This window comes from Phyllostomus discolor, chromosome 5 (genome assembly GCF_004126475.2).
Source record: "Phyllostomus discolor isolate MPI-MPIP mPhyDis1 chromosome 5, mPhyDis1.pri.v3, whole genome shotgun sequence".
Classification (NCBI taxonomy): Eukaryota; Metazoa; Chordata; class Mammalia; order Chiroptera; family Phyllostomidae; genus Phyllostomus; species Phyllostomus discolor.
Genome location: NC_040907.2, coordinates 111,734,558 through 111,748,119, shown reverse-complemented (window position 1 = coordinate 111,748,119; position 13,562 = coordinate 111,734,558). Strand labels below are relative to the sequence as shown.

Below are 13,562 nucleotides of genomic sequence, written 5' to 3'. Positions count from 1 at the left end.
CTGCCTGCGCCTCCCTGCTCTTGTGGGGTCTGGGGTAGAATGCTCAAGAAGAAATCCCCATCTTCCCCAAGCTAATGTTCCAGGCCACATGGGAGAGTCCTCACTGCCAAATTCTGCAGCACCTGTATCTTCCATCTGAGAAAATAAAGAGTCATTGAAGGGAAGTGGGTGCAAAGCGTTGGGGGTGGGGGCAGAGCCAGGAATAATGCAAAGGTTCCCAAGATAGTGAGAGGACATACATATGAAGTGCCTTTGCCTACTATAGGTGGCCCATTGTCCCTGCTCAGCTTCCTCTTGTCCTGTCCTAAACAGCTTTACACGCTCCCACCATTGGAAACTGTCCTAGAGGGGCCCTCCAACAATCCCATCCCAGCTCAGGGCATAAGCTAAGGATATTTGCATGGACAGATACAGGTCCATGGGAACCCCCTTTAGAGATTTCTGTCTGAACAAAGAGAAAGCCAAATAGAAAGCTGTAAGGTTCCAACAGGAACAAGCATGTACCCACAAGATGGATGTCAGGACAAATCCTGTGGGAGCTGGACTGGACTTTCCAAAACTTGCCCTTGGCGGGGGGTTGCTTGGTCATCTCCCTTGCCTGAGAGCAAGCAGAACACAGACATGATTAATGTTCTGCTTAGAGTTACACAACAAGCTGGAGACACAGACCTCTGATTCTGTCATCCAGCACACCCTCAACAAGAACACACTTCCTGGATGAGATAATTTCATTAGTATTTGTCCAGCACTCTGCAGTGAAAGGTGATCACCCATTCATTCCATCCTCTGAAAGGGCAGAGTAATCACCATCTCCTGGTGCCACTTAATCTAAAACATCTGGGTGACTCACCCTCCCTGAGATCTCCCTTCAGACTATTTACCTTGAAAAATGATCCATTTGCATCCATTCAAATGAGCACTCTTGGTTTAAATCTTAAAGAAGTTACTTGATTTGGGCTTTTGTGTCTGCATTTGTTTGCTGTAGTTATTTTTAAATTAACATATGTATGTACACACAGACTGACACAGATGATAGATGAATAATGTATTATGATATATACATATATTAAGATACATGTGATCTTTGCAGGGATCCCCTGGCTCTGCTTCAACATGACAGCATCTAATAATCGACCCTGTTGGCTGTTCTAACAGCTCCACACTGGGCATGACCACAGACATGCAGTTGAGGGAGCTCCTCAGAGTGCCCCTGCCCCCTTAGGTTGACTGATCTTTGCAGCCTCTGTGTGCCTCAGGACCCTAACCCTATCCTCAAATCTGCTGTCCACCCCGACTTCATTTTTATGCCACCCCAATTTCCTAGCCTTACCCCTCACAACCCCATCTTCCACCAAGAAGCCAAGCTCAGCCCTGCCTTTAAATGATGGATAGCCATGACACACTTTGCCCCAGTGCACTCTCCTTGCTTCATCCTGACACCTCCCAGACCTCTCTTTAATGTGCTCTGGGACTGAATAACAAACATTTGCTATGGTAAATCCATTCCTGCTTCCCAGATAACTTCTCTTTAACCATGATAAGCTGCCAGGCAGGCAGATAACAACTGGGATATGTAGTTATTAAGGGCAGATTTTAAAATGACAAAAGGATACATTTAAAAATAAAGCCCACTTGAAAATCAGCTTCTCTTTCAACTCAATTACACCCAGGCTTTGTGCTCAGAAGCTCCTTATACTGAGAGATTCCAGCTCCCATTGGCTTTAGGGTATTGGAGGAGTGTTGCCATGGCAACACAAAAGACCCAGGCACCTGAAGCAGGAAGTGGAGGACACTGCCTCCTGCTGTCTCAGGTCCCTGGAGTGGTCAACATGTCCCCCATCAGCTGCCTAAGATGAGGCAGAGACCTCCATAGCCAATATTCCACCCACTAGGGGGTCCTTGATGTTAGAGTTGAGCTGACAGAAGAGGACAAGGCAGCAAAGGATCCAGCAGACAGAGCCTGACTGTCATTAACAGCAGAGGAACACTGAGGACTGAAGGCAAGTACCGTGGCAGACAGGAATGGTCGCTGCTTCAGGCAGCTATGCTTGATAAGCTCCTTTCCTATCAGAGTGACTGAAATGGTGCTGTGTCCTGCTTTCCCCTGTCCAGGTGGGAGTCCCAACACAAGTCAACTTCTTTTGTGGCCATAAATGTCCCAGACCAATGCTGACTGCCTGTCCCCAGCCCTCTACCAGGCCTCACAGCTTTGGGTATGCCTAACTGACATCCCTGGCACCCTTGGCACTACAGGTCCCACTCTGGCCCACCAGGGTATCACACCAGCCATCCATCCCATCTATGATGCCACAAACAAACCTCTGAGCCCCCAATTGTCATCAAACCATATGCATCACCATTGCATCTCAATCAATTATTGAACCTTCCATATTGTTATGACCAAACCATGACTCTACCTTCTGTCACAGGATGGCCTGAAAGTGCCCCCTACCCACATCACACATGGACCCTCAGTCTCCCCAGCCTCTCCCTGGGGAAACAGTCCTCCCATGTTGTAGCTGATGACAGTCCCTAAATGCTCAACAGCTCTCACACCCTCCACAGCCTCACACATGCATCCTTCCATCTGGCCCTCCAGGAGCACAGCGGAGAACCCCTCACCTAGATTCTCAGTACCCCCACATCATGGAGCTCTTTTCTGCCCCCAACCAGTGCCAGCATCCAGGGTGGAGGGATCTCTACCAAGAGTTTACCCTGCCCTGCTGAGAGCTCACCACACTCTTTGTCTCCTGGGTACTGTCATTAGAAGAAACATCTTTCTTTCAAGTCTACGGAAATGTGAGTGTGACTCTGTGAATGTGTGTGACCACTGTGTGAGTCTGTACCTGAGTACATGCCAACCAACCAATACTTTGATGTTATCCTCATTAGATTAAGCCTGTGGCCCCTTCACATCATGAGCATATCCATCTGTGCCTTCACTCCAGGGATCCCAGCTCTGGGCAATGCCAGCCTCCAGTCCTCAATCCTAAAATCCCTCATAAGAGAAGGGAAGTATCATTGGAAAAGCCCCCAGGCCCACCACTTGCAGGAGTACCAAATGAAACAGCCAAAGCCCACCCTGAGTGATTAAGCCCATGTGCCTCTTCCTTCTCTCCAGTGGGCCCCAGCACTCCCAGCTTCTTACCCTCCTTCTGTGTCACTTGTCTGCTCATGGCCTTGTCTCACTCTTGGATCTAAAGAATACTCTCTGGCTATAGCCTCTGACTCCTGCCTCAGCCAGTCACACCTGTCCCTGCCATTGGGCTGATTTCAGCCATTCTGGAGAAACGCACTGCCCTCCCAGGCTTGCCCAGGACCACAGGGCTGGCCCTCCAGGTCCCTACTGTACTCAGAGACTATATCAGCAGCACTTGGGCACTTTCTGTTGGAACTCTCTGAGCCTCTTCCCCACCTTGGCATAAACACCAGCACCATGGCAACATCAGCAGAGACTGGGGGTGGGGGTGGAGGCTCTGTGCTGGTCAGCACTGCTCAGAACACAGGGCCTATGCCACCATAGCAGGAAGAGGAGGAGGTGGGCCCCTGAGGATTACCTTACGCATGTCTTTGCCAAAGGTCTCACTGTAGGTTGTGCCGAGGATTTCAAACTGGACATAGGGATTGGAACTATCCTCCCGAAATTCCATCACCCCTGTGAGGCCCGTGATGTGGCCCTGCAGAGAGAAGGAAAAATCATTCAGGGTAAGACAGATATGGACAGGGGAGAGGAGGAAAGCCCAAGGCAAGAAAGAAAACAAAAGTGGTCACCAAGAAGTGAACAATCAAGGTCTGGGGGAGTGGTGGGTACACTGTAATGAGAAAAGAGTCAGTGGCAGTCCTAGGGCCTCGGAGTAAGATCAACACTTCCCAGGCCATGACTCACAGGAAAAGTCCCTAAGGCTTGCACCTGTCATTTATGTAGTCAATATGATTAGAGGACCTGCTCTGTGCCACACACTGTGCTAGCCATGAAATTAAAGAGTAACAGCTTTTGTGCCCTCCCACTGAAGCTTACAGTCTACTCTTGCAGCCTGCCCCAGGGGCTCACCTTAGCTTGAGCCAAGCAGAAAGTCAAAGGTCAACAAGAGCCATGTTAGGCACATTGTGGGAGTTGCAAAGCAGCAAGCATGAGACCTGGAAGCCAAAGCCCAGCTCCAATCCTGGCTTTGCCACCTGTGCCACCTTAGGCAAGTCACTGCTCACCTCCTAGCATCAGCCTAGATTACTTAGATCCACATCACAGATCCTGCAAGGACAGAAGGAGAAACTGTGCACAGGGCATGGTGATGGCCACAGACTGAGGGGGGGGGGGGGGGGGGGCATGTGACCAGTGCCTCTCTCCAGTGGCTCAGTGGGCTCTGTAAGAGCAGGTGGCAGAGGGGCTGAGCTACCCTGTGGTAAAGCCACTTCTTTCTTCAAGACTGGGGGAGGGGGTCTCATCCAGGCTTAATCCCCCATAATCAGTGAGCTGGGAGAGTCCCAGGGCCTGAGCTAGCCCAAGAGGACACCCAGGTCTGGCTTGGGCTGCAGTAGATTTAAACTAACACCAGAATATGTTTGCAGCTACTGAAATCACACACAATTTATTGTGACTAAAACTCCTAGCACTGCAGATTTCCTTAAATGCTCTTTTGAAGCCTCTAAAAGCCAATTCAAACTAACAGATCTTCTGTGGATTACCCAATTCACTTCAAATCTAGCTTTCTAACTTGGTGTTGTGCTTTAGTATGTCATGGGACACATCACAAGTGCAGAATACCTGCACATGCATATTCACAGCCACACCCAGATGAACACACCCACATGCACATGTATGTACACACACAGAGGCTGCAGTCTCGACTGATAAGCACACCTATGATAAGCACTGCCAACTGAGACAGCCTCTTCATAAACCATGGCAGACATGAGCTAGGCAGTTGCTTCCATTGTTTTACTTACAGTAGTTCCCCCTTACCCATAGGGAATATATTCCAAGACCCCCAATAGATGCCCCAAACCATGGATAGTACCAAACCCTATATATACTATGGTTTTCTCCTGTACACATGTACCTATGATAAAGTTTAATGTATTAATTAGGCACAATAGGATATTAACAACAATAACTAAGAATAAAATAGAACATACTGCAATAAAAGTTATGTAAATGTGGTCTCTCTTTCTCCTGAAATATCTTATTGCACTGCATGCACCCTGCTTCTTCCTATGATGATATGAGATGATACAATACCAATGTGATGAGATGAAGCAGGTACTCATAATAGTGTGCTATTTAAAACTTATGAATCATTTATTTCTAGAATTTTCCATTTAATACTTTCCAATCATCGTTGATCATGGGTAACTGAAACTGCTAAAAGTAAAACCGTGGATAAGGGGGGACTACTGTACTTATTACCTTGGGCAAGTTACTTAACCTCTCTGATGTCCAGTATTCACATATGAAAACAGAGACAATCATAATAACACAGAGACATGAGCCCTAGCTCACTCCTCCCTCAAACACTGAGACAGAAAGAGTGGCAAAGACAGGAGCTTGGGAGGGGCCTGCCAGGACAACCATGAAGAGAGCTCCGTTCATGACACCTGCTGCAGGAGGCAGGGGTGAGGAAGGGGTGCGAGGAGGCCTTGGCCCAGGAGGGTTCTCCCTCCCACATACCTTTTTGATTGTGTCCAGCATAGACCTCCCTCCATTCCATGGCTTGGTGGACTTGCGGATGCAGTTGAGGCTTGCCATGCTGTGCCATTTCCGGTCCTCCAGCTTCCTGTGGAAGGCGTTAGCCAGCATCAGAACACTGTCATACAGGTAGAGGTTGGAGATCTGCAAAGATAAAGGTGGTGAAACCTTTTCCACTGGTACACTTCCAGAGAGAGGAGAAGAAACCAGTGGAGGGCTGGGGTGACTCTGAATGGTAACACTAAGAAGTGGTACCCACTATCTATGCAGCAATCCTCTGCCTTCCAGGTATACATTCAAAACACCAGGCAGGAGGTGAATAGAGTAAGACCTAGCCCTGCTTTAGGAGCTAGAATTGGGGGTGGATCTGAACATCAACAGGAGAACCAGAGTGGTCATTGTCACAATTGAGTCTTGTATGCAAGTTCTGTGGGAGACTGGAATGGGACATATCCTCCTCAGGTAGCAAAGGTGGGAGGGAAGGATGGGCAGAAAGCTCAGTCTAGAAGAATTATAGGATAAAGAGTGGAGAGGTTTTTAGAAAAAGCACAGCAGTATGCAAAGGCATGACTGTGCAAAGGAATACGGCCAGGTAGGGCATAGTCTATCAGAATATCCTGTAAAGGACCAAAGGTAAAGATTTTAGGCTTTGTAGGACTTACAGTCTCCTTGAAACTGCTTGATCCTGCTGTTATAGTATAAAGCTGCCATAGAAAATACACAAACAAAGGATGTGCCAATAAAATATTATTCACAAAAACAGACAATGGGCCAAACCCGGTTAAGAAAACAGTTCAACAGGTTCAACTGAACCAACGAGTAGAGTAGGGAGGGAGTGGGCTCAAGAGAAACACAGGGACTGAGCCATGCTGAGTCTGGTCTGCTGTGCTAAGTAGTAACAACATTGGGAACTTTAGGGAGAAGGGTTCCAGTGGAGGATCTATGCCAAGAAATCACATTTCTACCTTACAACTGTTCTGGTTCCTGGCTGGGCCTGGGGATGATGGTGGCCAGCGTGAGCTGTGGCAGCTTGTGTGGATGGAGATTCAGATGCCACAGACCTTCTCACAGTGGCATCATGGCCAGCTAGGGGGCACTTTGGGGATTTGCAACTATGCACATCTGAGAACTTGCCCTCTGCTTAGCTGTCCACAGTACAGCTGGGCCCTAGAGGAGACCTAGCCATCTCAGCTCTTGAGAACAAGTTTGTGAGGGAGAAGCTGGAATAACAGCAAGAAGAGCTACACCATGGCAGTGGGGTCCAGGGGTGGGCCAAGGCTCACTCCCCTGACCATAATCTGGAGGAGCCCAAACACCCACATCTGCCTTCTCAGGGACCCAGCAAGGGTCCTCCATAAGGAGCGAGGCAGCTTTGTTCTCAGGTGTTACCCCTCAGGACACCCCCTCCTCCCAGGAGCTATTGCACAAACAATCATCAGCCAAAGTGGGTCAAAGGGACAATTCTCTGCATTTCTAAACAGCAAGGTGCCTGCTAAAAATATTTCAGGAAAACAAAATCACCAGATATAAATAGAACAATCTGTTGGCCTCACAGGACTCCTGGGAAGATCAAATAAGATCCTTGGGCTTCAGGAAAAACCACAGCTGCCTCGCAGCCTGGCCCTTACCACTCCCCAGAATGTCCCTTGCACTCCCAACACTCCCATACCTTCTTCTCAGCCTGGAATTTCTGTCTTCACATAGACTGTGTACCCTCAAAACAGACAAGAGCTTGTGTTAAGGGAACTGTCCTCTGCAACTGAAATCAGACGCAGGCCAAAGGGAGCTGGTGCAGGACATCAAAAACATCTGCTATATCATGCCTGCCCAGACACCCATTCTAACTCTCAAGCAGAGCAGACTGTTTCAATGGTATCCCTGTGCCCTGACCATTCCCACAGAGCCCTTGCCGATCTGCTTTCAACCTGTGTACTTGCAGCAGGCACAGAGATGTATGCCACTAAGGCCCATGTTCCTGGCACCTCTGCATGCTGCAGGGGTAAGAAGTGGATGGAGGATGGACAGGAGATACCTCAGTGGTGGCATGAGGATGCCTGGGATGACTGACCCCTGCTGACTTAAACAAGAGCCTCAGGACAAAGGGAAGCAGGCATGTCAGCACCTGGCAACCTTTCTTAGGGCCCTGCAATACACAGGTGCTTATCTGACAGCAGAGAGAAATGATTCCAACCACCTGGAATTCACCTTCTGCCCTACAGGGAACACCAGGACAGAGCCATGTCTCCCATCCCTACATCCCTGGGAGAGTATTTCTTCAGGCAAAAGACTAACCCACTCCCTGCCCTTGTCAGCCTCCCCACAACTCCAGCTCTCAGGAGCCACTGCCACTGCAAAATTATTTTTGACATGTTGGCCTTCCCTCTGGAATACAAAGCCATAATGGAGATGTTTTATAAGAGAATGTAAGCTACTTAGAATTAGCTTGGTTTTATTTTTTTAATTTTTTTTCTGAAAGGATAACTCAAAGCTGAGACACTTTGATGATGTGAAGATTTCTCTTCTCAAGACATTCATGCATCTCCCAACCACCCACTCATAGCTGATGCTATTCAACCAGTGGGATGTTCTGACACATCTACACCTTTACACACACTCATACACAGGGGCGGCAGCACCCCAGCTGTGGCCCAGACCAGCACCCAGTGGTACTTCCCTTCTTCCCTCTGGCATTTCAACTCACAATGAATTGAGGTATTTAATGAATGTATGAATACAGAGAGGTCTGAAATGAAGAGGGAAAAACAGGATGTGACTCAGAAAGGCCAAAGGAAGCCCTGAGCCCTCCCACAAGTGTGTCTTCTGAGAAGGGTTAATGCATTTCAGTTCAAGGGGACAACAGGCTTGAGCAACGCTCTTTCCCAGGTATGGATAGGCCTTCCCACTGCCCCACTTCTGTCACCCTGGGCACCTTCTGCCATGATCTACACACTGTCAGTTCATAAGTGCATTTACTCACCAAACTCTGAGTTTCTTAAGCATAGGGGATTTTTTCCCCACTATTCTAGATATCTCTCTATATATACACATTATCTCTAGAACCCAGCATCCAGCATTACCCAAGACATGTGACTGGTACTTAATGTATGTTTGATGGATAGACACATGGTGGATGGATGCAAGGATGAATAGACAGATGAATGAGTGTATAGGTGGATGAATGGGTATGCGTGGGAGGGGAGATAGGGAGATAGGGAGATGGATGGGTGGATGGCTGGATGGATCTCCTAATAAGAAGACACATACTAATCTTGGTTCACAAAGAGAGAAAATATAGAGACAGGAAAAGTGTATATATAAAACAAATATATATATATTTTTTCCTGCTATATATATATATACACATATATATAATAAAGAGAAAAAATATATATAAAGAGAAAAATATATGTATAAAACAAATGCATATATACTTATATATATTTTTCCTTATATATATAAATATATCAGGAAGAAAGATTTGCTGCCTCCATCTGTGACTTGGGTGGGGAACCTCCTTTGTTTAAACAACTATTTGCTTCTCATGTATAGCCTACTCAAAATGTCTTAGTCTTTACTTGGAGCTTGTCCAATCTTCTCCACTCACTGCCGCCCCTTCTCCTGGTGAGGTGCTATCTCAGTAGTTCCTGCCTCAGACAGAAGCTGACACTCTGCATTGTTCTGCAGCTCTTCCTCAACCTCAGTGTCCTAACTTGGGTGACCTGCTGGGTTCACTGCTGGGGATACAAAGGAAGGAGTGCTACCCTCACAATCTGGCTGTCCAGAGAGGGAAGTTTTGGGGAAAGGGTCAAGAATGGAGAGTAGAAGGGCAGCTTCTATTTGGGGCTCCCCTGAGTCCTGAAAAATGTAGGAAATGCCTTTCCTCAGGGCAGGTTGGTGAAGACTAGGGTCAGGGCTTAGTTATGCCATGCCTTGAACCAACAGGGGCAGTCTGGAAGGAGAGAGGCTCCCAGCTGTGTGGACTCTCCTAACCATTGGTCTTGAGGGCTAGCAGCCCAAGCTGGAGCTACTGAGGACAAAGTCAGGGGCAATAGTGGGGAGCTGGTTAAAGAAGTCCTTGCCTTTCTCCCTCACATCTCAGGTAAGGCACAACACAAAGCTCATTTGCCAAGAAAAGTCAAGCAGAGCAGATACAGTCATTATTTAAACCCTCATCCTTCCGCAAGTGAGAGCCTGAGGTTCTGGCTAGCCTATCTATAATGCAGCACAAAAGGGACAAGGAACCAAAAACAGCATTTCAGGTGAGAGTTCTTGAGAAGAAAGGAGAAACCAAAGTATTGGGGCAAAGGTTTTGACATAGGAAAGACCTGGATGCAAAGCAAAGGAACTGAAACCAGATGAGAGATACCAGAGGGAATTAAGTCAGAAACAAACAAGAACCAGAATCAGGAGAGGGACCCAAGGCTCTCCTTGAAGCCTGTGACCTCATTCTAGGTGGGGACAAAACTGGCAGGAACTCAGCTGGTTCAGCTGACCACCCTAGAGATACAAGGTCTGTCCAGAAAAAAATCTAGCCATTGTTAGTATAACGAGAACGGTTTGTGTGACACTGATGTAACCTGGAAGCCAAGGACAGTGGACTGGAATGCACATGCATGAACAATGATGACTTCACTGTGCTAGTCAATGGGGGCTGTAGATGCCATTGTGTGAGTGTGTGTACTGTGTGGCCATCACATTCAAAATGACTTGAGTCAGTAGAGCAACCAATCTGCACCAAATTTTGCATTAAGCTTGCACATTTCTCTGCAGAAACTATCTGGATGATCAGATGGCTGTTGGGGATGATGCAACCAGTGCAGCACAAATAAAAGTGTGGCACAAACACTTCAAAGATGGTCAAGAATCTGTTGAAGGTGATCCATGTTCTGGAAGGCAACAAGCAGAACATCTGAGAATGCTGAATGTGTACAGGCTGCAGTCAAAAAAGATCAGTGACTACAGTCACTAGAAGATGGTCTGGGGACTCTAGAAACTACTGTGCCTGAGATTTTGATGCAAGATCTTGGCATGAAATCTGTCATGGCAAAATTTTCTCTGTGGCTTCTGCTACCAGAGCAGAAGGAACATTGTGCTACAGTTGCCAATGGCTTGATTCAAACCACTACCAATGAATGAGATTTCCTCAAGAAGGTCAGAACTGAAGATGTCTCATGGGTTGATGGCTATGAACCAGAGATGAATTAAGAGTCCACACCCAAAGAAGGTACAGCAAAGTCATAGCAAGATCAAGACCATGTTAACTGTATTTTTTGATTGGGAAGGTGCTGTCCCTCCAGGCCAAACAATTAATGAGTACTACCTCAATGTTATTTGTCAGCTGAGATGCAATACAACAAAACTGTCATCTATGGACAACTGGTGATTAGCAGCTTCACGCCTTTTCACGAAAAGGCGCCCAACTTATGCATCATGTCTCATGCAGAGTTTTTTGGCAAAACCTCAAATTATCCAGGTGACTCAGCACCCCCTACAGCCCAGGTTTGGTGCCCTGCAACTTCTGGCTTTTCCCAAAACTAAAACCACCTTTGAAAGGGAAGAGATTTCAGACCATTGATGAGATTCAGGAAAATACAATGGGGCAGCTGATGGCGATTCCAACAAAGGATTTTGCAGAGGATTTTCAACAGTGGAAGAGCTGCTGAGAGAACTGTGTGAGGTCCCAAGATACCTACTTTGAATGGGACTGAGGCATTATTATCCTATGTACAATGTTTCTTGTATCTTGTATATTCTTCAATAAATGTCTCTATTTTTCATAGTACATGGTTGGATACTTTCTGGACAGACTTTGTTGTATATGTAAAGTTCCTCTCTTACTGTCATACTGTACAACTCTTATTCTACTGTCTATGCAGCTTAACCTGATGGCATGGTAGGATGAGGCAAAGTTTTGGCTTCACCACAACCTGAGTCAGCTCTGTTCACTGCTATAACCCCTATCTGGACAGAAGTGCATAGATATAGAATATGCTCGATAAATAATTACTGAATGAGCAAATTGAATCTCCACTTGCACTCACTTGCTGAGTGCTACTGAACAAGTCAAGACTTGTTCTAGTCTTACATTGATGATAGTAAAATACAATATGTTCAGAGGTCTTGAAGAGGTATTGTGGGTGGCCCTGACTTACCCTCTATGAAATGCAAGTAGCAATGTACACCAAGTACTGTCCTAAGCAATTTGCATGTGTTTTCCATTTGGGAGGGATAAAGACAGAAGGAAATGGAAGAGGAAATAAAGGACCCAAGCAGGATTTTCCATCTGACTTCAATGTGGGTGAGCTGAGAGCTCCTCCAGGGTGTCTGCAGTTTCTGGGTCCCAGCACATATCTGGTGCACACAGCATGGGACCTGTTGAGGAAATGAACTTGGATCTGCCAACACCACTCACCCTCTCCCCCAAATCATCTTAGTCCAAAAGCTATTCAAGGGCAAGCAGGGGTCACATCTGACTTTTGCAGGTTGTAACCAGAAGACTGAGCAAGGATCAGCCTTGAGCATTCTATTCCTAACACTGCCTAAAATCTGCTGACCTGGACATACATCCCTGGCCTCTTTCCAACCCCAGGTGCAAAGTCACAGCTGCCACAGCCCCTTGCGCCTGAGCAGGACCTTTTCAGAGCTGTCTGCACTGAGGTGAGGGAAAGGCCACATCTCTGCCCTTGGGATGTTCCATAAAAGGTACCAGTGCAGGATGGCGCAGAGTGGGGTCCTCGATAATACCCTGACCCCAGTTCCTGAAAGGGAGGTGGCTTGGTCCACTGCAATCAAAAGCCTGACATTTGCACTGTAGGGCTGGTTCAGCCATGGGAGACTCCAGCACAGGCAATACTGCAATGAGACCACCCAGGTGTGCAGGAGAGAGAAGCAGGCAGGCAGAGCATGACTAGAACAAGGACTAGCTACCACCCAACCCTGTGGGAGGCACCATGTTCCCTGTCTCCTGCTCAGGCTTAGATATTTCAGTCCCCAGAAGCTTCCTTATTGTTCTCTCTACATGGTCACCTCCCATCACCACAGCATGGTTTGAGTACCCTCATTTCTCCTTAGGGAGATGGTAATCACTAGTGACCTTGTCTACCAGCCTCAGGCTCTACCCCTCTGTCCAGTACACAAGTGTCTTTCTTGGATGCACACCCTGCCCTTGACACCCTGGAAGCTGCCCTGCTCTCCAACTGACCTTCTTCCCTCTCACCTCTTGCCTCAGACACACAGAAATCTGCCCTTGCTCGCCTGGGCCTCTGGGGCCTTGCATATGCCATTCTCTTAACTGGTACACACTACAACATACTGGCTAATAGTCCCAATTTATTTGGGATTTGTGAGAATTAAGAAAGAGAACATTTGTGAAATTTCATCATATAAGCTGGCACCAACTAAGTGGATAATTGATATTTGTGGAATTAATGAATATTGGATGAATAGTTTTAAACCTGTTCTTAGGAAAGAAAAACACCAAGGTAAAGAGATGTCAAGGTATTTGCAAAAAGGTTGCCTCTTAGAATATGAATGATAGAGGGCAGAAGCTATGCTGGGAAAAGGAAATAGGAGCTCCAGACCAGCATGTTCCATGTGGAATTGTCACCTCCAGTCAGAATCTAGGTATGCATTTCCATGATATGTGGGATCCTGGCAAGGCTTGGATTTCCAAAGTCATTTACCTATAAAAGACGTGGGTCCCCAGATGGAAAATAGGGAAGGTGAAGCCACATCTCTGGGAGGCAGAACAGACAATTCAGGCAAGAGCTCTTGACTGGACCTTGCAGATCTTAAGATACCTAGGTACACCCTCCTGGATAATTAAAGATCAATCACACAAGGCCAACTGAGAACCAGGGATGGAAAAACAGGTTTGATT

The 13,562-nt window shown here is 47.0% G+C and overlaps 1 protein-coding gene across 1 annotated transcript in view; it reads right to left on the bottom strand.

Moving 5' to 3' along the window:
* GRID1 (glutamate ionotropic receptor delta type subunit 1) overlaps positions 1-13,562 on the bottom strand; it is a 731,665-nt gene that overhangs the window by 227,622 nt on the left and 490,481 nt on the right. The window contains exons 7-8 of the mRNA XM_028514000.2: positions 5,666-5,827; positions 3,558-3,677 (exon numbers count right to left, since the gene is read on the bottom strand). Of these exons, the coding sequence (XP_028369801.1) occupies positions 3,558-3,677; positions 5,666-5,827 (282 nt within the window). The remainder of the gene's footprint in view (positions 1-3,557; positions 3,678-5,665; positions 5,828-13,562) is intronic.